Consider the following 27,972-nt stretch of genomic DNA (forward strand, 5'->3'; position numbering starts at 1 on the left):
TATTAACTTATCACTACTCACGATCAATTCGATAGCGTTGATCCTAGCAGTATGCAGGACACCTATCATATATGAACTCAGTTAAATGACCTTGCTCTCCATGAGTTCTCGTAGCTCAGTGGATAGAGCGCCTGCCGGGTGTTTGGGAGGTCATGGGTTCGATTCCTTTTGGGGACTCAGAATTTTTCTTTGTCCCACGCTCGTGTCATGTTGATTAATTCACCTTCACATTTCATTACCGAGCTTAAAATTCACCATCTTTATTAACTTATCACTACTCACGATCAATTCGATAGCGTTGATCCTAGCAGTATGCAGGACACCTATCATATATGAACTCAGTTAAATGACCTTGCTCTCCATGAGTTCTCGTAGCTCAGTGGATAGAGCGCCTGCCGGGTGTTTGGGAGGTCATGGGTTCGATTCCTTTTGGGGACTCAGAATTTTTCTTTGTCCCACGCTCGTGTCATGTTGATTAATTCACCTTCACATTTCATTACCGAGCTTAAAATTCACCATCTTTATTAACTTATCACTACTCACGATCAATTCGATAGCGTTGATCCTAGCAGTATGCAGGACACCTATCATATATGAACTCAGTTAAATGACCTTGCTCTCCATGATTTCTCGTAGCTCAGTGGATAGAGCGCCCGCCCAGTGTTCGGGAGGTCATGGGTTCGATTCCTTTCGGGGACTCAGAATTTTTCTTTGTCCCACGCTCGTGTCATGTTGATTAATTCACCTTCACATTTCATTACCAAGCTCAAAAATTCACCATCTTTATTAACTTATCACGAATAATATTGTTTTAATATGTTCACAAAGTGATCTCAAGATCATTTTCAAATTGACATGGTTTCCTAGCTGGTGGCTGATGTGGCTTGTTATGCAATGCCAGTCAATGGTGGCTATGGCAGAGGGGACTATAACTTTATTTTGTCATATAGCTGGAGTTTAGTTAAATCTAACATAGGCTCCCATTGGTTGATTTATGGTCACATGGCAATGGCTAAATCTAAATGTTGCTCAGCAGGCAATAGTTAAGCAATGTTGTCACCCACTCTGAATCTCCCACCAACCATAGGTTAGTTTGACTTCTTGACTTATAACTTAAATAAAACACTAAACTCCAGCTATATAACAAAAAACTTAATCAGTGGTCTCTTGGGAAAGAGTTAGTTTTGTTTTCCTTCAAATCTCAATGCACCAAGCAGTCAAAACTAATTGCTTCCAAAGGGACCAGTGGACCATCTTGTTTTCTTGCCAACATGAAGAATTTTCACAGACATTAGTTTTACTGGCTTTTCTCCATTTCCTTCATGTTTGTACAGAATTTGTTTTCCAATAAAAAACAGTCTACGAAATGAAAGTGTTCATACTGAAACAAATACTTGACTGTGGAGATTACATAAGCTAGAAAAGTAACTTTTAAAATAACTATTTTAACTCTGTTAACTGTTCTTTTTACCCTAAAAAGATCTGAAGCTAAACTTGTTGTATTTCCAAAATTACTGATTCTGAAACACTGCTGAAACATGAGTTTACAAAGGCTATTTTGTTTCTGTTTCACTAATTTGGTAGGCAGTAGTGGGTGGATAATGTTAAACACTGAACAGTGTATAAAGATACAGTACTTACAGTACCAGAGAAAAGTGAACTGACAAAGAATAATTACTGGTAATAATTCCAACAGAAAGTGAATGCTGCATAGTATTGTGGAGAACATTTCAAAGGCTCGGTGGAAAAAGAGCGTGAGGCATTTTTGGCGGCAGGTCTTTTTTGCAGAGTGCAGGGTACAGGTGGCAGGTTGAAAGTAAATTATAACTGGAAAACCACTGGCACTTAAAAGAAATGTACAGGTGGTAGACTTACTGTGACTGTTACATGATGCTGTTTACAATCGCTCAGAAAGGTGGCTTCTACCTAAGTGCCAAACCCGCCAAAGCGATGGGAGGAGTATATTCCTATGATTTTTAGCCTGCAATGAATTATTGTTTTTGAAGAAACATCTGAAATATCATCTGAAATATCTGCTGAATTTGGTTTCTTCCCTGTGAGTACCAAAATGAAAGCACACTGAGCTTGCGCTAGTATATTCTGATGGTTAAAATCTTATATTATTTCATTTCTTTATTTGCTTCATTTGTGATGGCAATCTTCTGTTGTTAAGGGAAGTGTAGCTTACAGTTCTTGTTGACGCTACGCCTAGAGATTTCGAACTCACACTCTGTTGAAGAGACTCGTGGAGCCCGTTGAGTATTGAAAGACCGAGCGAGGTTCGACTAGAAAAATAAATAAAAATACATGCAAAGAAGAGCCGAGCGACAAGAAAAATACAGGACAGAATATAAAGACTTACAAATGTTTCCTGACTGTAGTGATGACGGTGAAGCTAGGTAGAGTATAGATTCTGCGACAATATTAACTTGAAGCTATAGAAAACGTTGAAAAGATTGGCGCACTAGGAAACTGTAGCATTTAAATAGTCCTAATTTGCATACATAAATGGCAAGCTAAAATAAAAATTTGCACGTGGAGTCCTATAGGAAGACCCAAGCCAGTTCTGGAATCGATAGAAACATCTGTGGAGTGGCCATTCAGATGACTTTGAAGAGATTTCACTGGTCTCAGCGTGTCGATCGATAAGTAATAATTATTATAGCAGATCGATCGTGTTTTCACTATGTGAATGAGGCGAACTATTTTATGTAAGAACCCCTGACGAGTATATAGGTTATTAATTATTTCTAGTGCCAATGGTTTTCCAGTTATAATTAAATTTCAACCTGCAACCTGCACCCTGCAAAAAAGACCTGCCACATTTTTGGTCAAAAGTGAAAAATGGCAAAAACACTCCAAATTGCGCACACGGTTTTGTTTACTAGGTGTGTTAAACAATGTTGTGTATTTTTTTTCCAATTAGGCAAGGAAGTAAATAACTTGTACAATATGACTTGACGTATATGTTTTCTAACATTACCTCTAGAGCTTTCTTCTTTGCTAATTCAAATCCCTCGGTAACAAGGCGAGGATGCAGGCCCTGGAAAAGAAAAGCTGGTAATTTAAGGAATTAGTGGACAGAGTGGGGCAGAATATAGTAATTTGTGGATTCAGATGACAGTTACTTGGTAATATCTCAACAAATAAGGGGAGTCCTACAGTTCATCAAATGATAATAATGAATGCTGTGAGTACTACTCAGAGCTGAAAAGATCTAAAAACCAATTGACACTTCATAAGATGTCCAAAATTATCTCAATTTGTACCTCTGATATGTAGAGATCTGCCTGTCAAAATAAAGAAAAAAGAAACACATTAGATAATGCAATATTATCACTAGTCCATGATTGAAAAACATTACTCTGGTTTAAAAATGTAAACATGTTAGTAAAAATTCTTTTTGTGAAAGTCCCAATGTTTCGGCTAAAACTTCAGCCTTCATCAGGGGAAAGTGACAAGGAATTTGTTGAAAAGGCACGTTCTTATACTATGCAAATCGGCAAATCAGAGCTAATTATGTTCTGTCCCTTAGAGCTAAATTTAAAAATTTGTGCAGCAAATGCATACCATCATCACGGTTCAGCGGATTCCTACAAGTGTTAATTTCCCATGCTTCTAAAATACATCTGTTGTGCCAATTTGTGCTTGTACATAAGATCTTTGAAGATTCCCAGGAGATGGTGTGGCCAGAGTGTAAACAATGTTCCACTAAAGCTGACTTGTGCGAGTGTTTGTTTACAACCGCTTTTTGATGTTCTTTGAGCCGGGTGGAAATTTTTCGTTTCGTTTCTCCGATGTAGCTTTTGTCACAACCTTGACAGGGAATTGAATAAATTGCGCCACGAGTCTGATCTTTTGGGACTGGGTCTTTTGGTTTGGGAAATAAATTACCAATGGTATGGTGTGGTTTTAAAGCAACTTTGATACTGTAATTGCTTAGGATTCGCTTAATCGGTTCCGTAGTGCCCTTGACATACGGCAAAATGCAGAAACCTTTTTTGTCATCCGGTGGAGTTGCAGGTGTTTGTTGAGAAGGCCGCTTCGGTTTACTTGCATGAATAACAAAGCGTTTCGGGCAGCCATTCGCCCTGAGTGTTGCGATCACGTTTCATTTCCTTTGATTGTTGGTCAACAGAAGATGGGATAGCTTTTGCACAATCAGTCAGAGACTTGACCACAGCCCTTTTGTGAACAGCCTGATGGTGAGAGTCAAACAAGAGATATCTTTCTGTGTGTGTCAGTTTGCGATAGACTTTAGTGGAGAGTTGGCCATCATCTTGTCGACAGACAGTGACGTCAAGAAAGGATATTTTCCGTTCTGTTTCTCTTTCAACCGTAAATTGGATAGACGGCTCGATATTGTTCAAATGACTCTGTAAGGCTAGCACCAGGATGGATTTAACAACAGCACACACATCATCTACATATCGTTTCCAAAAACATGGTTGGGAAAGAGAGGTGGGTAGTGCTCGTTTTTCAAGGTCTTCCATGACCAGGTTTGCCATAACAGCAGACACTGGAGAGCCCATGGCGGTACCAAAGATCTGTTGGTAGTGATTGTTGTTATACTTGAAATTTGTTGACGACAAACAGAAATCCAACAGGTCAACAATGTCATTGACAGGAATGGTGGTTCTACCCTGCAAGGTGTCGTCATTGGAAAGCAAATCTTTAGCAACTTGAATGGCGAGTTCCACAGGAATAGATGTGAACAAAGAGACAACGTCAAAGGAAACCAGCTCTTCATCATCTTTGAGTGAGACATTTTTCATCTGTTCACAAAATTCCACACTGTTCTTGACCGTGAAATCTGTCTTGCCCATCATAGGACTCAGGATCTGCGCCAAATGTTTCGATAACATGTAAGTTGGAGAGTCTATGAACGAAACAATAGGTCTTAAGGGGAAACCAGGCTTATGAATCTTTGGTAAACCATAAAAACGAGGAGGCAGTCCATCAGAACTGCGAAGTCCTTTGTAAAGACTGTCACTGATCTTGTTCTCTCGTTTAAGATTGGCTAATTTTTCATTGAGCTTCTTCTCCATTCGCTTTGTAGGGTCTTTATCTAACAACTTGTAGGTTCTTTGGTCATTGAGCATTTGCTGTACCTTGTCGTCATAGTCCTTGTGATCCATGACAACAGTACAGTTACCCTTATCTGCAGGGATAACGAGTTGGTCTTGGTCTTTGCGGAGATTGTGTAAAGCTCTGAGCTCGGCTTGTGGCAAGTTTGGAGGTGGTACGGTGGCTCTTTGTAAAACCTGCGAAACTTGGGATCTTAACACAAGTTTATCGTCTTCCGATAGTCCAGAAATACCGTCTTCAATATCGGCTACAATTTCCGCTGTTGGTATTTTCTTTGGAGCTAAGACTCGAGAAAAGGAACTTGCTTTGGATTTCTTAAGGTCACATCTTCTGTTGACCAACAATCAAAGGAAATGAAACATGTGATCGCAACACTCAGGGCGAATGGCTACCCGAAACGCTTTGTTATTGATGCAAGTAAACCAGAACGGCCTTCTCAACAAACGCCTGCAACTCCACTGGATGACAAAAAAGGTTTCTGCATTTTACCGTATGTCAAGGGCACTATGGAACCGATTAAGCAAATCCTAAGCAATTACAGTATCAAAGTTGCTTTAAAACTACACCAAACTGTATGTTAATACTTTATGACCAATCTTTTTCTGTCCAAGATTTTAAAAAAGGTTTGACCCTTTAGACTCTGACAAATGAGGTTTGAAATATGGGAAACAATCTGATAAGATAAAATAATCACTTTGAGTTGGTGAGAGGTTTATTCATTTAGTATAGTACAGCTTCCACCAACTTATTTAGTTGGACGAAGCTGTTCTACTTTAATTAACTTACCTGCTTTAGTAATTCTCCTATAATCAAAACATTTGAAGTTGTTCCATCACCTGTAATATCATCCTGGGCAATTAAGGCAGAAAGTAGACATCAATAATTACTGCTAACACATAGTAATTATAATAATTATGAAACATGACAGTGATCCACTTTATGTAAGATGAAAAATTTATGTACAGATTTATAATTGTCTGCCGGATCAAATAACCACATCAAGGTTTTGCAGTGGGGACCACAAAATGGTCAAAATGTACAAAGTGAAATTTTGTTCCAAAGAATGATAACAGCCATTAAAGATACATTTTTTCCTTAATGGAAAGGAAATTGTCATGAATTGTGCATGTACAAGGATTGGGTTGAAACTTGCAAAGTTCAGGTTGAATTTTCTAGTTTGATTCAGTGGAAACAGTAATTGTCTGGGAACAAGGGGACACTATACTAGAAAAAGGTATTTGACGATTATTCATGTTATAGGCAGGGCTTCTGATAGGTCCTGGAAGAAAAAGTCAAATTTCGCGGGTTTTCCAGAGACAAATTTGTGGAAAAAATGGCCGATTTCGCAGGAATTTTCCAAGCAACTTTCGCTGAAAAACAATCAGTAAAAAATGGCTGATTTCGTGGGAGTTTTCTGGGAAAATTTCGCTGGAAAGCAATCAGTTTTGCATTGATTTGACGAGCTTTTGTAACTAAAAGAGATAGCAATTTTGCCATTTTTTTTTTCGGGAAAATGATGAGTGTTAGCCTGTATGCAACAACAACAGCAACAGAAACTCACACTACTTATAAGTGTTGCCTTTGTAAAACCAGTGATTTTGCAGGAAAATTTGAGCAACTCGTTTGGGCTATAGTACAGTACGTGTTTGAATTTGTTTGACAACAAGGTTCTTTTTAACAGAAATCATAATTTGCTCTTTTAACAACAATGCACTCGAGAAATGCACCAATGGCAAAGCTTTTTACATCGTGGCCACAGCGAGTGCCCAGTTTTTCGCAACATTAATCTAAGAACACCTGGTAGTTTTTGGAAGTTGTTTACTCATTGTAGTGACAAAGTTTGGTGATAAATTTGCAAGTTTATGCCGACTAAACAGCCCCGACAGCCAAGATAAGTTTCAATTATGTTGCATCGACATGTATTTGGTATGATTTCCATTGAATTTTGCAGTATTTTGTGTGTTTTAGTGAATTTCGCGGGATTTCGCAGATTTACTTGAAATTTGCGGCTCTGCGACCATGTGAAATATCAGAAGCACTGTATAAGAGTGGCTGCTAGATGAGCTCAAGAACTCTTAATCCAAATTTGGCCAATTTGGCCAAGTGCTCATATTTTGCCAGAAGATACCCAGGGCAATTAATTTTCAAAACTCATTATTTTAAACATTCCAAGGATTTTTTTATTTCTTCAAAATTTGTAGCCTGTTCCAGGCTTTCATTCAATGGGAACAAGAAAAAAGCAGGTGGGTCTTGGAGAGAAAAAGGCAAGGGTGGGAGAGCATGTAAGCATTGTTTTTTTTTTTTTTAAAAAGGAGAGAAAGAAAGCGTTCATAAGATTTTGAAAACATGGGTATACTGCACTTGTATTGTGCTAGTTTATTTTGAGGCCTGAGAAAAGGAAAATCTTACTCATCTGGTCAAGTAATTTGTGGATTCTACTTGTCCCAGCAACAAACAACTTGCCTCAGAGGTGCCGAAGGGTGAAAGTTTTATGCCAGTGAAAGAACTTCCTAGTGAGGGCCTATTGCACCTTGGCAAAATTTCAGAAGTTTGTTTTTAATTCCATGTATTAGTGGATTTACATGTAAATGTTTTCACATGGCAACCAAGCAAGCTTGCCATGTGAGCTGTGCAAAGATGTGCAAATTTATCAATCGTAAATATATATCATTGATATCTATTCTTTGTTTATACATAAGCTGAAATAGAAAAAGAACAATTTCAGTATTTGAAAACAGTAAAATTGAAGATTTGTCATGGAAGAAAAAAGTCAGCTTGTTGTTTCATGTCAAGTCGTAATTTGTTTTCCCACCTGAGCTGTAGCCACTCTTGCAATTAAGGAAGCTGTAGGGTGTTGAATTTGCTGTTAATTTAAAAACAAAGCAAATATCTATTTAGTGACAACAAAAAATAAATCATTTCTTGTATAGTTGTGCCATGCCATGCCACTGTGTGATATTCTTTGTTCATAATACCATTAGCATTGTTTACAGGGCAGATCAATCATGACAAGCCATAATCAACATGTGTAACTCTTAAAATACCTTCATCAACTGGGCCTTTGTTCAGTGCAGTACTTGTACCGAATCATGATTTCATTTTTTTTTTGTTTTTGGTTTGGTGACTGAGCAAAACAGCCACTGAAATTACAAGAGTTTGATTATATAACATTCTTTGGGTATAATTTTCTGAAGGCTTTTGCTATGCTTCACACAAGCATTTTGAGAATAATACCACATAATTAAATTGAATAATTCCAAGAAAAACAAAAATAATAATTCAGACACTGGTTTCCTGTTGCATGCTATCATAAGTGTATCCAAATTTTCTCCACAAAATAATAGAAAAAACTCTTTTCACTTTGCACTGCTTGTGAAACTACTAGAATGAGAAATACCTTGAAGGACACACCTTGTTTTGAACTCCATACAGCTTAGGAATAAAAATAGCAACCTGTCCCTTTGCATTCTTGTGTTTTGTTTTGTTGTTGTTGTTGTTTTTTTCAGCGCAAAATGGTAATTTCAGGAATGTTTGAATTTGTTTCTGAAGTCAAGACATTGCTGACTCTTGGAATCCATTTATTAGTTGGTATTCCTTTGGATGTTCCTTGTTAAGTTAATTCTGTCTGGTACTGTACATGTAAAGGTGTTGTGGTTATGCAAAATGACCTTTTGATTATTGTTTAACCCACCATTTCATGGAGTAGTACATTTCCATCTTTGGTCAATTTTATATCTCCTGCACCTGACACTAACCTATCACAATAACAACAGTTTCATGTGAGTTATTCTCATGACTTGTAAGTCAACAGAAACTGGCGCTGTACGTCATGCAGTATATCAACAAATCTTGGTTTATAGAGTTGACCTCTACTTGCTAACCATAAAACAAGGCAACCAAATCTAAAGGAAACTACTGGACTTTGTCAATATGTTAAATATCCATCTGTAAAACCTTGGTAGTTCATATAAAAAGGCTGATTTTAGTGGTTGAAAGTCAGCTCAACCCTCCATGTTTTAATTTTTTTCCTTATTGGCCATTTGGCCACTAAATGTTTATTTTTGGTCGCCAGAGAAAAATCTTAGTCACCAACGTATAAAAATTAATTGAAGGGGTGAGTGCAAAACCATGCTAAGTGACAATTTGGGTGAAAAAAAAAATTTTCGCGAAAGGGCTTGAATTTTTGCATGTGGTCTTCAATGTAATAGAAAAATGTGGTCCTGTATTTTTGTCGCTGGGTTTGCTTCGTTGATAAAGACGCCGCTAGGAAAACCGAGTGGTTTTTCTACATACACAATATCTCAAAAACGAAGCGAAGCTTAGCGGAAAAACTACCGGACAAACTGCATGCGAAATTTGGAGCGTTTTCGACAAAGTTCACTTTTGATTAAAACACCTAGCGCCCTTTTCCCGCCGAGGTCTTCAAATAAATGAAGCCGGGCCTTTGTTATGATAAACAGAGCCGACCCTTTGTTATAATAGCCAAGCCAAGCCTTTGTTATAAGTCAAAGTCTCGCCTCGGTTTATTATAACAAAGGATCGGCCCGCTGCGCCCGCAAGGACTTTGATTTTACTTAGAAACCAGCAAAATGTCAATTTCACGCAACTTATATAAGCTCAAATTTGTTGATTTCAGGTCAAAACTGGTTAAAACGTTGACTCATGTTAACACGCGACGGCAAGGATGTTGATTTCTCTTAGAAAGCAGCAAAATGTCAATTTCACGCAATGTAAAAGCTCAAAAATGTCAATTTCAGGTCAAAAAAGGTTTAAATGTTGATTTCATGTTAACCCGTGACGGGAAGGTTGTTGATTTCACTTAGAAAACAGCAAAATGTTGATTTCACACAACGTATAAGCTCAAAAATGTTGATTTCAGGTCTAAATAGGTAAAAATGCTGATTTCACGTTAACGCATGAAGGCAAGGATGTTGATTTCTCTTAGAAAACAGCACAATGTTAATTTCACGTAACGTATAAGCTAAAAATTGTTAATTTCAGGTCTAAATAGGTAAAAATGCTGATTTCACGTTAACGCGTGACGGCAAGGATGTTGATTTCACTTAGAAAACAGCAAAATGTTAATTTCACGCAGCGTATAAGCTCAAAAATGTTGATTTCAGGTCTAAATAGGTAAAAATGCTGATTTCACGTTAACGCGTGATGGCAAGGATGTTGATTTCACTTAGAAAACAGAAAAATGTTGATTTAACGCAGCGTATAAGCTCAAAAATGTTGATTTCAGGTCTAAATAGGTCAAAATGTTGATTTCACGTAACACATGACGGCAAGGATGTTGATTTCACTTAGAAAACAGAAAAATGTTGATTTAACGCAGCGTATAAGCTCAAAAATGTTGATTTCAGGTCTAAATAGGTAAAAATGTTGATTTCACGTAACGCGTGACGGCAAGGATGTTGATTTCACTTAGAAAACAGCAAAATGTTAATTTCACGCAACGTATAAGCTCAAAAATGTTGATTTCAGGTTTAAATAGGTAAAATATGGCGGCCGGAAAATAGTGTTAACATCTGGAACTTACTTTGGTTATCTGGGACAATGACTATCTGCACTGAACAAATAAACATCAAATAAGCACTTTTCCAAATACAGCAACGTCTTAAATGGCTAAAAATCACGAGATAAATACATATTTTTCGACAAATGCGATCGTAGCTTTATGTCATGCACTGCCTAACAGATTAACAAATTAACCCTTCTGCGCAACGTACGGGTCTCCATACATCTGCATGTCCGCCGATCCCAGAAGTTCAAAACACTACAAATCATGCCGATATGAAATAAAATCAACGCAACCTGGATCACAGATCTATGTTACAATCGATCGCTACTTGTTGGCCATTATTATCTTTAAATGAAAAAAGCCGAAACAATCTAGTTACCAGTTCGAGAAACGTGAGCAGAACGTGATCACAATGCATGCCGGGAAGGGTCTTTACACCTCGTGCGCGGGAAAACATGGCGGTTGATACAAGACAAATTTTATAAGTCAAAAACCAGTTCTCGCTTTCCAAACTTTGACACTAGCAATGCTTGGCAAATGGGCCACAACTCGCGAGAGGGGATTTTTCTTGGGCAAGAACTGCTCTTGGACTTTGCTGCCTGGCTCAATCTGACTTCGAACGCCGGTAACACAATTACGGTATATCAGCTACCTTCGAAGTTTCAGAACACATTTTGATTCTTTAAAACGTGCTGATGACTTACGGGTTTATCGAGGCTTTATGATGCCTCTCAACCACCAGGCAGGCATACAAGGTACTTTAACACAATGCTTAAGATATTAGTTGACAGAGCTCTAATGCGGCACATCTCTTTTTTGTTCAATGGTATTTCGTTTGCCGCTCGATTGATTCACGTGTTGTGCTCACGTCACAATAGCCGATGGAAACAATCTGTTCCCAGATTTCCGCTCTATATATGCTGTGAGATTTGATTTTGACTTCATACACTATAAACAGTCTGCCTGTTTGCTGTTCAACAAATAAACTCCTAAAGACATGGCTAGGAAAAGCCAAGTACTTTTGCATACGTTATAACTTGAAAACGAAGCAAAAACCAGCGACAAAAATACAGGGCCGCGTTTTTCTATTACATTGAAGACCACATGCAAAAATTCAAGCCCTTTCGCGAAAATTTTTTTTTTCACCCAAATCGTCACTTAGCATGGTTTTGCACTCACCCCTTCAATTACTTACCGATACTTAATAATCAATATCAGTTAACTTATTAATATATTAATTAATAAATAATAACTAATTAATATGCCATCCCTGAGCTAGTTTAACAAAAAGTGTTTCAAATAATATATTTTTATTATTGATGACTACATTAAATCACAGTTATTTCCTTTTGAAGATTTAACAAGTCTTCCTGAACTCCGCTAAGCATGTTAGGTAAAGTGACACATTCAACTAACTGAACAGAAACAGTATAAGCAACAGGTCGAAAAAAGCCACTAAGAGCAGACAATAACAGCAACAAGATCTTCCATCAATCGACCTACCATTCACACAAACATACTGAGCTAGTCGTGAAATATACACACCACAAAGCATCAGTGTGTGCAATTTACCGCCATTTCTAACACAAAAAAACACAGAATTACAGTCAAAGCTCTCATCATAAGTGACCACCTCTAATTACGACCACCATTGTGAAACCCCGTTTGAACTGTGAGCCAAACCTTGCAATGAAAAGCTCTCGTAAGCGACCACCCCTGTAAGCGACTGCAACCACTTTTGGGATTACCCAACTGGGCTTTTAAGCTCTTGTAAGCGAACACTCAGAGTCTTTTACATAACTGAATCAACACTTTAATGAAACTGCACACTGCACTAATGATTATTTTTGTCTAAAAAATTGAACATTAAGTTTAGCCGTGCCTATACCAGATATAAAGACACTCATTAAACATTAATTTCTTTTGTTTTTTCTTTACAAATTATTAATGAGTTTCTGAAGCTCTCGTAATCGACCACCCTCTATTGTTTGACACCATGTGGTGGCTTGCGAGAGCTCATTCCTGTAAGCGACCAGCTCTAGTTACAACCACTTTTGCGAATTTCCAAGGTGGCCGCTTAAAAGAGCTTTGACTGTATTGCGAATTTTAATTCACATTTACAGAGCAAAACACAAGTGTACAATGTAGATGGCTCAGATTAAACCAAGTAGCAACAACATGATAGAAAGTGTTATCCAATATATCTGAACAAGGCTAAAAACACTTTTCCACTCATCCAGGATAAGTACATTTTCCTCTCAGGCAAGTCTTTCTCTGCTCACTTACCCCACGGATAATAGCCCAAGCATGCCAAAGAGTAAGTTTTAGGCTCATGGGTTATCAAGAGTTGAGATGAAAGTCTTGAAAATCACATACTGTAGTGTTGTGCTATTGATTGCATGATGCACGTTTGCAGTTCAGAAGTGGTTACCTAGCACATGATCAAAATCTGCCACAATTAAATTTCTTTCCACAGTTAAGGTTACTTCAAACCTTCGCTGGTGTCCTCCAGAAAAAAATTCATAGGTGCGCTATTTTCAAGGAAACCCCCACAATCTATATATCAACATAAAGGTTATAAAATGTAGAATTCGATAAAATTATGTTTTGTTTTGGATTTTGTTTTCCAGAGTCAGCAGAGGCCATCAACTCCAAAAAGACTGACTGACGTTCCAGCGAATTAATCGGGTATCAAATGCGATCGTTCATGCAAAATAACTGTGCAGTGTTTATCACAAAGCCTCAATCTCCAAAAACGTGTCAGCATTTTCTTTTATTTCTATTGGTTATCTTTTTATAGATCTGTCAAGTTCGACTATCAAAAAATTCGCGTAACGTGTTGCGCTGAAGGCCACCACAAGGAAAGTATTTTAAAAAAAAGGAATTCGCCGACAACCTTTTGTTCCATATCTATCAGTGAATGTTCTGACCAAATTTCATGGAAAACCGTCAAATCTGCATACCCTATTAATTCATCTAAAGAGAAGGGATTCTCTCGAAAAACAAGTGCAAGTTTTCGCCTTCTAAAGATTCATAAACATATCATGCCTTCACAGAGGAATGTGTCAACTTGAAAAGCCACGAGCCAATGAAATAACAGAACCTTTAGCATTCATGGTATGCAAACTTGAGCTTCACGGACTTTAATTTTCTTGACCAAAAAAAAATCGACCAATGTAGCCCCATGAAGGTTTGAAGTAACCTTAAAGAATAGCTGTGTTCGGCAGCAAAAATGCTGTGAAAGCACTGTTCAATTTTTTGCAAGCATTTTCCAGGTTCACAGTATAAAACCAAACATGACATCAATGTATGTACGTGTGCATTGCCTCTCTCTCAAAAGTAAAGTTCAGTCAAGTGGAATGAAGTTCATCGCATACGAACCACTGCGAATTCATTCCTTCTCATAATGGGTTTTTCGTTTCATTTTCTTTTAGTCTCAGTTTCAGTAGATTAAAATGGCAGAACAATTTAGTTTACAAGTGAATTCATAATGCTCAGAGCATTTTTTTCAGTCTGGATGATAATCCACTCAAGCTCTCCATTTCAAGTTAGTTGCCAGCTTCAAAATTCTAGTCACCATGGTGACTAAAATGGTCGACAATTGGAGGGCTGCACCTGACAAAATCAATCAGGTGTCAAACAAATCTCCTCCACTGCTGCTTTTTGGGACATCTCAAGAAATGGCGGCTCACATCTGAATCCTTTCCATTTTAGGAGGTTTGCATGCGATCTGTTGAACAGACCAACCACTTAAACACAGAGCGAACCTAAGGGAAGGACACGCCACGTTTGAAGCAATTTGTTGGCTTTTCTGTGTAATGGTGAAAAGCCGAAATAATGGTCGCACATCAGTAGAAGTTGTGAAGAAAAAGCCTTTTTTTTGTTAAAACAACAGCGTCATTTATGTAGAATAAAACAAAGTAAATAATAAAAATACAGTGAAAAACAGAATTTTAATAACCCTTTGGAAGATGCCTTTGGAAGAACAAACATGTAGGGGCCAAACCACCCCCCCAAATGTTTCATCAGTTCTTGGTTATTTCATATTATTTCGCATTACTTAAAAAGTATTGACTCTTTCTACACCAAACTTGGCAGATGAAGAGGAGACCTATTGCCAATTTATATTTGCATGAAAAATGTCAGTAAATGTCAAAGTTGTGACATCGCAGTGATGACGTCATGTTTTTTGCCACTTTTGATGCTTTTAATATGCATATTGTTTACAATGTGTTCAAAAGAGCACATCAACGGGAGTTGAAACCTGAAAAAATTTTGTCCATATCACAAAAATTAAGTGAAATATGGCATTTTTAATCATGAAAAATAACTCTGCAAAATATGGGTTCCCCCCCTTGAGAAAAATCCCCAAATTGGAGCCATAATTTTGTTCCAGCAAATGCAGCTATGTTGCATATGTGATGTGCCAGATGACTAAAGCAAAAATAAAGAAGAAAATCGGAATAAAAAATTATCCCTCTAGTGTTATTGTGTTAAAATTAGTTTTGTTACGTCATAACCTGTGAGGTCACCCGTTTTTTTACTGTTAATACCATCTTAACAGAGCCGAAAATCAAATTTCCAAAACCATACGATTTTTGACAACATCAAGCTTTCTATTTTTCTAGATTATTAGCCTTCCTAGAAAAAAACTGAACAAAATAAACCAGAGAGACTGACCTGAGAAGGACAGTATGGTTAAGCAAATTCCGGGGGGACAGCAAAAAGATATTTAATTTACCATATCTCGAAAAATAATCGTCGTAGCAAAAAACGGTTTCCGCCATTTTACTCCTCAAGTCAAGGCCTTTCCAATGACATAATCTTTACATCAGATTTTACAAAAAATTAGAGCACGTTTTGCTGACGTCATCAATTATGACGTCATAATCTGACATTTTGTCACAACTTCCAAATTAAAATAAACTGGAGAACAAAGAAAGCTCATCTGCCAAACTTGGTTCAGAAATATATAAACCAAGCAAATATAGCCTTCATGAAACATTAGGGGGGTGGTTTGGCCCCTGCGTGAAAAACAATGAATTCTCTTTGTCCGTTCAGCAATGAGTTCATAGAACATTCAAATTTTGCCACTAACTAAAATAGCAAAGCTGACACCTGCTTTCAACGAGCTTTCTGTTTCCATTTATCTGAGCATGCCGAGAGTGAAACAAATCTCATAAGAGGTGATTTTTGTGAGTCTGCAAACACAGACAGATTTTGGTGGGATGTTCAAAATTATTCAGATTTATGAGCATCATGACTGTGCAAATAAAATACAAACTGAACAATGCTGAGTTATTCCTTTTCTATATTCAGAGCAAAGAAATTTAAAACAAAAAGGGAGACTTTGCAGAATATTGATGTTAGAAAGGAGAAGGAAGACCCGTGGCTTAATGCAATAAAAACAAAAATAAATTATAGTCATAAAAGACCAACTGAATTTGAGCAGTGAGATTACAACAGCAGCAAATGCTCATCTTTTGGAATCTTCTTTAGATAGCTGGCTGAAGAATAACCATATTACCATGGAAATAATAATATTTTGTTTTGGAGACGGCTTGAGTTACATTCAATGCAACTTCTTTGCAATGTACAAATCCAGCCACGTTTATAATTTACCAGCCACATATCATCATCTCGCACATTATTACCTTCGCAGTCTGCTTGTATCTGGGGTCTTTTACGAGTTGCAGTTTCCTAACTTATTTCTCAACGGCATTGATCCAGAAATGAACAGACACTCTATTTTCTTCAGTCTGGCATCAAAAGTACTAGACAATGCAAGGCATTTTACTTGAGTAAACAGCTCGAAAAAAGACGATATGCTTTCGCAGGTGGAAAAACAAAATTATGAAGTTGAATTAAAAAAAACAGTCAATAATCTTTCTGAACTCTTTTCCTGAAGCTATTGTTTTTTTAATTCAAAAGGTATTGCTTGCTTCTAAAAAAAAACCAGGAAATTACACCTGATCACTCTCCAGAATTTTGTGGCAACTTTGTACATGCTAATTAGACCTGAGTGAATAAACCAATCAAATGGGAGCACTGGTGGCCCGTTGGGATTTGTGATTGGCAGGCTGAACACCTCAGCCTTGCTATATAGGATCACTCCATGTTTAACAGCAGAAGTGTGAATGACATAAGCTTTCACGCTAAAATCAGGATGTGGCAGATAATCACTAGTGTACTGATTACGACAGCCTGCAGGGATTTCTAGCTTTTGTTTCACGCTGCCAAAAAATAGGAAATCCGTTTGTGTTTATCACAGCCAAAAACCTTTGTGAATGAAAGCCCCAAGTGCTTCACATTCTCATTGCTGTGTCCATCTAATGAACGAATATATATTTTCTGAAAAAGTTATAATTTCGCTGAAATTATAAACGTCAACTACTATACTAACGACACTTGTAAACAGTAAATTGTTTGTTTGCAAGACTAAAGTCTTTCTAGTGATATCCAGATCAGAGTGATCGGCTCAATGGAGTCTGAAATATATTTCGTCACCACTGATTCACTGGATGGTGATTTATCCGCAACGCGCCCCAGAATTGAACGCATATGAAAGCGTAGCCAAGCCCGTCTACAGAGTTTTCAAGGAACAAAGTTTAAACCGAAAATAAATACTGAAGCTATAAACGGGCAAGAGAAAACTGCATCATAAGGTAAAAACGATGCAAGTTTTCCTCGTAAGCAATTAAGCTTTACAGTTTCAAAACCATATACGAACTCTTACGTACAGCCGTCCTCCAGCACGTGTTCAAATTAAGCTTACTTTACAAAAAGCAAGAGATTTTTCACTTACATTTTCATTGTACCCTTGGGGCCTAAATTTGTTTTAAGCACATCTTGAAGTCCTCTTGCTGCGGTGATATTTAGATGCAACGCCGCAGCTGATCTCGCAACTTCAGCCTTTGGGTTAAGTGCCTTAACTGCCGCCATGTTGATTGTCAAACCTCCAACCCAATGGATTGTGGGTCACCTCGACGAAACACCCTCCTTTAGGGTGTGTACTTCATGTAAGATTACGTATAATGTCCCGACCTTACTCCTGACTTTATTACTCTTGCTTTTTAACCTTACTGCCTGACTTTATTACTCTTGCTTTTTAACCTTGTTGCTTCTGTTTCTGTAACCTTGTTGCTTCTGTAACCTTACTGCTTCTGTAACCTTGTTGCTTCTGTAACCTTGTTACTCCTGTAACCTTGTTGCTTCTGTAACTTTGTTACTCCTGTAACCTTGTTGCTTCTGTAACCTTGTTACTTCTGTAACCTTGTTGCTTCTGTAACCTTGTTACTCCTGTAACCTTGTTGCTCCTGTAACCTTGTTACTCCTGTAACCTTGTTATCTCTTTACCCTTGTTACTCCTGTTACCTTGTTGCTTCTGTAACCCTGTTACTCCTGTAACCTTGTTGCTTCTGTAACCTTGTTACTCCTGTAACCTTGTTACTCCTGTAACCTTGTTGCTTCTGTAACCTTGTTACTCCTGTAACCTTGTTACTCCTGTAACCTTGTTACTCCTGTAACCTTGTTACTCCTGTAACCTTGTTGCTTCTGTAACCTTGTTACTCCTGTAACCTTGTTACTTCTGTAACCTTGTTACTCCTGTTACCTTGTTACTCCTGTAACCTTGTTACTTCTGTAACCTTGTTACTCCTGTAACCTTGTTACTCCTGTAACCTTGTTACTTCTGTAACCTTGTTATCTCTTTACCCTTGTTACTCCTGTTACCTTGTTACTCCTGTAACCTTGTTACTCCTGTAACCCTGTTACTCCTGTAACTTTGTTACTCCTGTAACCTTGTTACTCCTGTAACCTTGTTACTCCTGTAACCTTGTTACTTCTGTAACCTTGTTATCTCTTTACCCTTGTTACTCCTGTTACCTTGTTACTTCTGTAACCTTGTTACTTCTGTAATCGTATTACTTCTGTAACCGTGTTAATTCTGTGACCTCGTACTTCTGTAACCATGTTACTTCTGTAACCTTGTTACTTCGTTAACCGTCTGTAGCCTTGTTACTTCTGTAACCTTGTTACTTCTGTCACCTTGTTACTTTTGTAACCTTGTTATCTCTGTAGCCTTGTTACTCCTGTTACCTTGTTACTTCTGTCACCTTGTTACTTTTGTCACCTTGTTACTTCTGTCACCTTGTTACTTCGGTAACCTTGTTACTTCTGTTACAGTGTTACTTCTGTAACCTTGTTACTTCTGTAATCTAACCTTGTTACTTCTATAACTTCGTCAGTTACCTTTGTAACCCAGTTACTTCTATAACTCGTTACCTCTGTAACCTCGTTACTTCTGTAACCTTGTTACCTCAGGCCTGTGACCAGGGGGGTGCACGGGGTGCGTTCGTAACCCCCCCCCCCCCCCCGGGCCCAAAGATCCGCATTTTGATACTCAATATCCAAGTTAAGGAGTGCAGTCGGTTAAACTGAAGTTTAAAACTTAACAGTGATACTTAAACAAAATCAAAGAATGGAAAAAGCAGTAATGTGTTCACTGGGAAATTAAAACCAGCTGTACTCTAGTAGCCCAAGCCATTCAGAACATTTCAATGAGCGCACAGATCTCCGTGCTTATCTTAAGAATTAATGAAATTAGCGTGCCCACACTTTGCACGGTAGTTTATACGAGCGAGCCAGTGACAAGGGAGCAAGGGATTAGTTTCGCAGTATTTTGATGTATCATTCTACATTGTAAAATTAGTCCTTTATAACTTTATTCAAACAGTTGTATTCGACCAATGTAATATTCAGTTCCTACCGTGTACTTTGCCGTTACAATTTCTCATGTATTGCTACTTTCCTAACTAAACGGATCAGACAATAAAAAATACATTTCGGTAGTTTGGTCCACTTTGGCCTCGTTAGCACCGCCCCCCCCCCCCCCCCACATAAAATCCTGGTTACGGGCCTGTACTTCCTTAACCTCGTTGCTTAAAATTGACTGCACTGTGATGACCTCTATAAAACAGACTTCTCTAATACGGACATTTTACCCTATCTTTTCTGTGCTCGTATTCGACAGGTTTAACTGTATTTGATTTCAGTATACACCATACTTTGAGATATTGATGATAATTTTTTAGATCCAATGTGATTTGCGTAAAATTCAATTTTAACTGATTTTGGTTTTTTTAGTATTTAACGTTGCTATGGAAATGTTGATTTCCCTAAAAACCGGCCGGACCCACCTTCTCATAAGCTTTCATCGAAATTGTTACAAAGTAAATTTTCTGTAATCGAGCCCACCAAGTAGATTATCGGGAAACTTGTAGTGTAGCAGATCGAAATTTACCCAAGTGGGAGAGCAAACTAATAGTTGATTTATCCATGAAATTTCTTTTCAGCTTTAGGGTTCACTCGGCACCCCTTGTTCAGTGCTTAATCTAGTGCCCATCACACAATCGTGGGTTACAGACCAAAAGAAATGCTAAGTTTATTCTTCACCATGAGTGGTTTGACGGTAGAGGCAAGGTAAATATAATTTTTTTTGCCAAATTTTGCACAAATAGCAATCAAATAGCCGTTTTTGTTAATTTTACCTCAGTTGTGTTCCCTTTAGACTAAAGCAGACCTCAAAAAACATCCTGTAAGAAATACTATCGACCAAAACACTGGGAAACCGCATCTCGGAGGTTCAGAGAATCGGGATTAAATTTTTAAATACAGCAAGAAAATGGGCAATACTGCAATACCTCGAACTTCAATGCCCCCCCTCTTGAAACCATAAACATATCGCAAAGACTAGTTGAGCGTCAATGGAAAGAGTATGTAAGAGGGCATAAGCTTAAGCATAAGAAAACTGGAATGAGTACAGGAAAGAGGTCTACGCCCAGATTTCCACAACAGTAAGAAAAATCCACTCACACGCACAATTACTGAACAAGGCTCAAGATAGTTTAATCATCATACTTACTTTCATACTTACAGTACAAGAAATGTTAATACTTTTATCTTACCCTACAGTTGAGCAGAACTAGACACTTATCTGTAAGATTTCAACGACGTAAGTACTTTAACTCTCCAAGTGACGTTGCTTAGTCTCTTTTAAAACAAAACTTAAAAACTCTGTATCAACCTTAAGACCTGTATAAAATTTTTGACATGTAATTCCTTTTCTCCAGCCGTCCATGCTTTGTAACTCGATGAAGTCCAATACCGTCGTAAATAAGTTCTAAGCCTTAAGATCACACGCGATATGCACCAGATTTAGAGTTTCGCAGAAAAAAAAACTGATAGTGTTATAATAATACTGAAGTTAACCTTTAATTACGCTGAGACTTTAAAGTTGAGTTGTTGCCCTGGCTGTAGTAAAGAAAAAGTTTTATTGTTTTGTTGCTTTTTTTAAACCACAGTGAAAGTTACTTTCATTCAACGATTCAAGAATTGAGATTAAAGATGTATTAATTCTGGGAAAAAAGAAACGACATAATCTGAAAAAATTAAAACTCAGGTTTATATTAAAATAGCTATATATAAAGTTATTCAGCCATTAATGAACTCAGAAGTCCGACTGCACGGGCAACATGGATCTTCCCGCGATTTCAAACGCTTGTCATAAACTTTTAATAACGATATTAATAACTTTATTTTAGTGTGAGAAAAATACTTAACGATTTCTATGTCAAGATTAAAGATAATAAAGTCAGGTCTTTTAGTTTCGAGACTATGTAATTTGATTTATCTTACAATCCGTCGGTTATATAGAATCTTGCCAGCCATGCAAAATACAAAATGCAAATACAATACGTAGGGGCTGTAACATAACGGGGCTTTTCACTGGCACTATTTCAATATTTTTCAATTCTTCAATATTTATATAAACGTCCTGCCACACACACACACAAGAAAAGCGTTTATCTCCTTAATGTAGCCTTGATTGGCGTTGCACTTGTTGCGGTTACTATGGAATAAATGACGTAAGCCTGTATCCGTTATGTAGGCAGCGGGTACGATTTGGCGGATCAACTAAGAAGTGCAGCTACTTTAGCGTGAACTTTCTTCAACATTTCAATTCTGCGTTTTTTGAAAAACAACTTATTGTCCAAGCATACTCAGAGGATCTTTAAGTATTCTTAAAATATACAGCAAAATAAGTGTCTCAAAATAAGAGTGTGTTAAAATATGGCACATTGCACGCAAAATATACAAGAAAAAAATTCCGTATGTTTGATTGCGAATAAATGGCAAAAATATTTCTAACCGTAATTTTTGCATATATAAACTAGATGGACTAAGAGATAAACACTTTTTTGGGAAAATTGCCTCAAAACAACGCCAAAAGATAGCTTCAAGTTATGTTTTGAGGCCGTCAAAGTTGTGTTTATTTTCCTTTTTGACAATCCGGAAAACGATTTTTTTTCGTATGATCACTCTCACTATAATTTTCGGGTAATTTTCGATTTTGAGCGCTATTTAAGAATCTCAATAATGGTTCTATATTTATTTTTTTTTAAGTTCACCACTCATGCTTTATAATTTAAATTTTTTTATCCCGACGTTTTATCTACATTGATTCGCTCAGGGGCGTAGCCAGCCGTTTTGCATAGAGGGGTTCCAAATGTATATTGCTTGCCCAATTGAAAATCGAGCGCCGGAGGCGTTCTTTATTAGGGGGGTTCGGGGGCATGCTCCCCCGGAAAATTTTTGAATTGTGTGTCTTCAAAAGTGGCGCTTCCTTGATTCTGAGCACAAATTTCCAATAATTTCAGCACCAAACGTAGCTAGTATTTCTAAGAGGGGATTGTAAATCTCACTTCCTGAAGAGATGGACCGTAAAAGAATTAAAACTGGATAATATAATAGTTGTTTAACATATTAGTTGTTTAACATATTATATATTTCATCAAATGCTGTAGAATTGTGATTTACCGTTCACTCAGCTAGGATATCAGAAAGAAGAGGGCGCTGTGGATGCATCCGTTTAAAAATGTCTGATTGTTGCACCAATGTCAATTTGCCTACCATAATGGATGTTCATTAGCGCAAGTCCAGAGTCTCGCTCACTGGCCATGGTCGCCCTCAAATAAGTTTTCAGTCGCCGCAATGTGCTGAACGATCGCTCACATTATGCAGAGGTAATTGGCAATGCACATAAGATGCGCAACAACTTATGTACGTTTGGAAAGAATTCATGGTTGCATTCTTCTAATACCTGAACTGCGTTGCTGGGTAGGTCTGATCCGTGTTTAGCCACTTGCGCCGCCAACGGAAAAGTTCCACATCAAAAACATGGGGTTATGGTAGGTCATCTACATAGTACTGCAAAGCGGCTTGTACAGGGTTTCCTTCTCGAGAAACTAACAAGGCTGGAAGTAGGCACAGGAGGGAAGACACCACAGCATCATTGTTGGGGTCAAAGTATGTGTCTATCTCAAAAAAAGATGATCCAACAGAGGAATGAATTGTAAGCGTTCTTTTGTAGTATTCCTTCGGTATTCCTGCTTCGACATTGCTTTGGTGCTGTTGCCGACCAACAACGCGTGGCATAGATGGCTCGATGTTTGCTGTCCTCGCTGTGGTGGTAGCCATGCTGTACCAATCCGAGCAATATTTCACGATGTCTCCTCTGATATCTTGTAGCTCACCCTTTAAATCTAGACATCGATGTCTCGCTTTTGCAGCTTTTGCTGGCCTCGGGGGTTTCTTTCTCAATTACGGCAAGCAAAAACTTGTTACGCTTCGGTTAATACGTAAAAAAATTGCGCGCAAACTTCATTGAATGTTCCAAGCATGTTTCTGATAAGGGGCTGATCACAGGCGTGAACGATTGTGAGGTTTAGACAGTGAGCCCTGCAGCGTGTGTACACAGCCTTTGGACTTTTTTCCCGTATCAGTGCTTGTGGACCGTGCCTAGAGGATGACATATTAGACGCTCCATCGTACCCTTGTCCCCGACAGTTTTTTATGTCTAAGTTCCACAGTGGTAAGGTATCCAGTATCGAGCTAGCAATCGCCTCCCCGCTTATCCCCTGCAGATTGTTGAATCCTAAAAATTCCTCGTGGATATATCCATCATTGTCAAAAAACGTATGACACTGAGAAGTGATAGCCAATTTATGCACCCTTATAATATTGTACCCTGCGATACAGCATGTGATGCCTTTTTAAATTGATTTTCTTTTGTTCTTCTTCAAAAACGAAAACCTCGTCTCGCTGAATTTCGAAAGGGGGTTTCCGATACTTTTTCCCTCTTGAAATAATGTTCATTTTCATAACCCAAAAGGGGGGTTCCAGAATCCCTGGAACCCTCCCCTGGCTACGTCCCTGTCCCTGGAGGCAGATTAGAAATGTTAGGTATGGTCCGGCAAAACTGTATCGAGTCACCTGTTGGAGTACGACAAAATTTCTTGTAAAGTCGATTACGTGTGCGGATATGCTTTGAAATATCTGGACTGATCCATTTGATTATAAAGACCAGACCAATGTGACCATATATCGTCGATGTTGTAGGCCGAATGAGTAGTAACGAGGTTAAAGAAGCAACGACGTTACAGAAGTAACAAGGTTACAGAAGTACCCAGGTTACAGAGTAACGAGGTTACAGAAGTAACAAGGTTACAGGAGTAACAGGGTTACAGAAGTAACAGGGTTACAGAAGTAACAGGGTTACAGAAGTAACAGGGTTACAGAAGTAACAGGGTTACAGGAGTAACAAGGTTACAGGAGTAACAGGGTTACAGGAGCAACAAGGTTACAGGAGTAACAAGGTTACAGGAGTAACATGGTTACAGGAGTAACAGGGTTACAGGAGTAACAAGGTTACAGGAGCAACAAGGTTACAGGAGCAACAAGGTTACAGGAGTAACAGGGTTACAGAAGTAACAGGGTTACAGGAGTAACAAGGTTACAGAAGTAACAAGGTTACAGGAGTAACAAGGTTACAGGAGTAACAAGGTTACAGGAGTAACAACGTTACAGGGGTAACAGGGTTACAGGAGTAACAAGGATACAGGAGTAACAAGGTTACAGGAGTAACAGGGTTACAGAAGTAACAAGGTTACAGGAGTAACAAGGTTACAGAAGTAACAAGGTTACAGGAGTAACAAGGTTACAGGAGTAACAACGTTACAGGGGTAACAGGGTTACAGGAGTAACAAGGATACAGGAGCAACAAGGTTACAGGAGTAACAGGGTTACAGAAGTAACAAGGTTACAGGAGTAACAACGTTACAGAAGTAACAAGGTTACAGGAGTAACAAGGTTACAGGAGTAACAAGGTTACAGGAGTAACAACGTTACAGGGGTAACAAGGTTACAGGAGTAACAAGGTTACAGGAGTAACAAGGTTACAGGAGTAACAGGGTTACAGGAGTAACAAGGATACAGGAGTAACAAGGTTACAGAAGTAACAAGGTTACAGGAGTAACAAGGTTACAGGAGTAACAAGGTAACAGGAGTAACAAGGTAACAGGAGTAACAGGGTTACAGGAGTAACAGGGTTACAGGAGTAACAAGGTAACAGGAGTAACAAGGTTACAGGAGTAACAAGGTTACAGGAGTAACAAAGTTACAGGAGTAACAGGGTTACAGGAGTAACAAGGTTACAGGAGTAACAAGGTAACAGGAGTAACAAGGTAACAGGAGTAACAAGGTTACAGGAGTAACAGGGTTACAGGAGTAACAAGGTTACAGGAGTAACAGGGTTACAGGAGTAACAAGGTTACAGGAGTAACAAGGTTACAGAAGTAACAAGGTTACAGGAGTAACAAGGTTACAGGAGTAACAAGGTAACAGGAGTAACAAGGTAACAGGAGTAACAAGGTAACAGGAGTAACAGGGTTACAGGAGTAACAGGGTTACAGGAGTAACAAGGTTACAGGAGTAACAAGGTTACAGGAGTAACAAGGTTACAGGAGTAACAAAGTTACAGGAGTAACAGGGTTACAGGAGTAACAAGGTAACAGGAGTAACAAGGTAACAGGAGTACCAAGGTTACAGGAGTAACAGGGTTACAGGAGTAACAAGGTTACAGGAGTAACAAGGTAACAGGAGTAACAAGGTAACAGGAGTAACAAGGTTACAGGAGTAACAGGGTTACAGGAGTAACAAGGTTACAGGAGTAACAAGGTAACAGGAGTAACAAGGTAACAGGAGTACCAAGGTTACAGGAGTAACAGGGTTACAGGAGTAACAAGGTTACAGGAGTAACAAGGTAACAGGAGTAACAAGGTAACAGGAGTAACAAGGTTACAGGAGTAACAAGGTAACAGGAGTAACAAGGTTACAGGAGTAACAGGGTTACAGGAGTAACAAGGTTACAGGAGTAACAGGGTTACAGGAGTAACAAGGTTACAGGAGTAACAGGGTTACAGGAGTAACAAGGTTACAGGAGCAACAAGGTTACAGGAGCAACAAGGTTACAGGAATAACAACGTTACAGAAGTAATAATAGCGTTGTAAAAGTAACAAGGTTACAAGAGTAACAGGGTTACGATAATAAACAGGCGTAACAAGGCTACATAGTCAATAAGGTTACAGGGGCAACAGGGTTACAGGAGCAACAGGGTTACAGAAGTACCAAGGCTGCAGGGGTCACGAGAAACTTCAATTAAAATTCGGGACATTATAAGTGATCTTACATCAAGTACTAACCCTCTCATTCTCGTCCCCAGAGCCTCCGTTTCTTTTGGTCACGTGGTCGGAGAAACGACATTTTAAGACGAGTAGCACTGGGGACGAGAATGTGGCCGCGCGAACTCCTGGGGACGAGAAGCATGCGCGCGCGTTTAGTCTCGCCCCCAGGAGTTCAAGTGGCCATTTTCCCTCGTGGTTTGTCAACGGTCTTGCTTGACGGACTAAGCGAAAGAGGGACCACTGTTATCTAACTACCGCCCTTCACAGGAATCTTACATTAGGAACGCATAGAATGGTTACACAGGAATGTCCGATTCACACTTTACCCCCGTGTCTTTGGTCACGTGAACACGCGGCAAAAACCGAAGAAAACGATGCATGCTTGCAGGCGTTCCCTTCCGTCCCCTCCGATCGCTACGATCATCCCTATTGAGGCCTATGGAGTGCTGTCACGTGACGTCATCAAATTGTTAAATCCAAAACTAAAGAGCCACCGAAGTCTCCTCAGGCGTAAGGGTTGTTAAGGTCATTTCTCACATTTGCATTGCGCATCCTTACCGCGCATAAGTTATGGCGTCATTAGCGCGCGCTCGTGCACGCGCACATTGAAAACATGACGGATTTGCCTTGATATTGAGCTCTGTCAGTTGAAAAATGGCTCTAGCTCACCAACGGGCAGGGGCACCCAAATTTTTTTTCCACCCATTGTAATCAACTAATCATAAGCTTTGCGTGAGAAAAGACTGATCTAATTTCTATTGCTGAAAATTGAATAAATAAGAAAAATAGCAGATACACGGTGGTCTTTCCTATTTGGCAGTCGGTAACCACGTCAAGAAATTTGGTTCAAATTTTTAACCAAGGATTTAGCTTTCTGTCTGAATCAAACTTAAAACGTTTATTTGTGTCCGACACAGTGTATTGACTGTAGTTTAATGCGTGTTCTTCCTCACTGCTCCTTAATGAGCATGGGCACCCCCCTTTTTTATTTCAAAATTGAAGTTATCATAAGATAAATATTCAGTGTACAAAGTTTGAACAAAAATCTATTGCCACTTTTATTTCAGAGGAATTACCTTCAATTTAGATCTGCTTACAACTTTTCAGCTAACAAGTAGCCTGCGTGACAGGCGTTCAAAGTGGAAGGAAATGAGAAAACTAGAGGACCTTTTTTCCAGGACTTTTCCAGAACTCAGATTGATTTTTCGACTCTCAAAATTCACATGAACCCTTTCACTCCTAAGATCTCAATGTCAATTCTCCTTACTGTCTGCCATAGATTTCTCATATTGTTAATTCTGAGAATTTGGTGTAAAATCAAACCATATTTCTCTTTGTTCTTATCAACCGTCTGCTTGAGAATTTTAAGCTGTGAGAAATTACTAATTAGTCACTACTGGGAGTGAAAGGGTTAATTATTCTTCAGTTGTTCACAACTTTCCAGGACCAGTAACCTTCCAGGACTTTCCAGCCCTGGAAAATGCCACAATAAAATTTCAGGACCTGTACGAACACTGTTTACCCTTTAAATCACCCTGTCTGCGAGTGTACGATATGAGTTAATCTTACGACTTCATAGGCCAATTTTGCTTACATCATCTATGAGAAAAGCAAAAGTATTAAGTACCGATGTCCGTGTCAAAAGTGCAGTTGTTGCCTCAGGAATGAGCAGGGGTGGGAGACTATTACGTGTCAGTGCTGTACATAGCACTCTACACTTTCCGATATTATCTTACTAGTTTTTTCCCATTTTTCTGGAGTTTAAACAAGGACGAAAA

General features: G+C 38.6%; 1 protein-coding gene across 1 annotated transcript in view; it reads right to left on the reverse strand.

The window, feature by feature from the left end:
* LOC145462401 (T-complex protein 1 subunit zeta-like) overlaps nt 1-17,592 on the reverse strand; it is a 40,578-nt gene extending 22,986 nt beyond the window's left edge. Inside the window, exons 1-6 of the mRNA XM_081445922.1 lie at nt 17,418-17,592; nt 8,780-8,843; nt 7,901-7,951; nt 5,875-5,937; nt 3,270-3,290; nt 2,984-3,043 (exon numbers count right to left, since the gene is read on the reverse strand). Of these exons, the coding sequence (XP_081302048.1) occupies nt 2,984-3,043; nt 3,270-3,290; nt 5,875-5,937; nt 7,901-7,951; nt 8,780-8,843; nt 17,418-17,554 (396 nt within the window). The 5' untranslated portion in view covers nt 17,555-17,592. The remainder of the gene's footprint in view (nt 1-2,983; nt 3,044-3,269; nt 3,291-5,874; nt 5,938-7,900; nt 7,952-8,779; nt 8,844-17,417) is intronic.
* Nucleotides 17,593-27,972: the final 10,380 nt, after the last annotated feature.

Source organism: Orbicella franksi, chromosome 12 (genome assembly GCF_964199315.1).
Source record: "Orbicella franksi chromosome 12, jaOrbFran1.1, whole genome shotgun sequence".
Classification (NCBI taxonomy): Eukaryota; Metazoa; Cnidaria; class Anthozoa; order Scleractinia; family Merulinidae; genus Orbicella; species Orbicella franksi.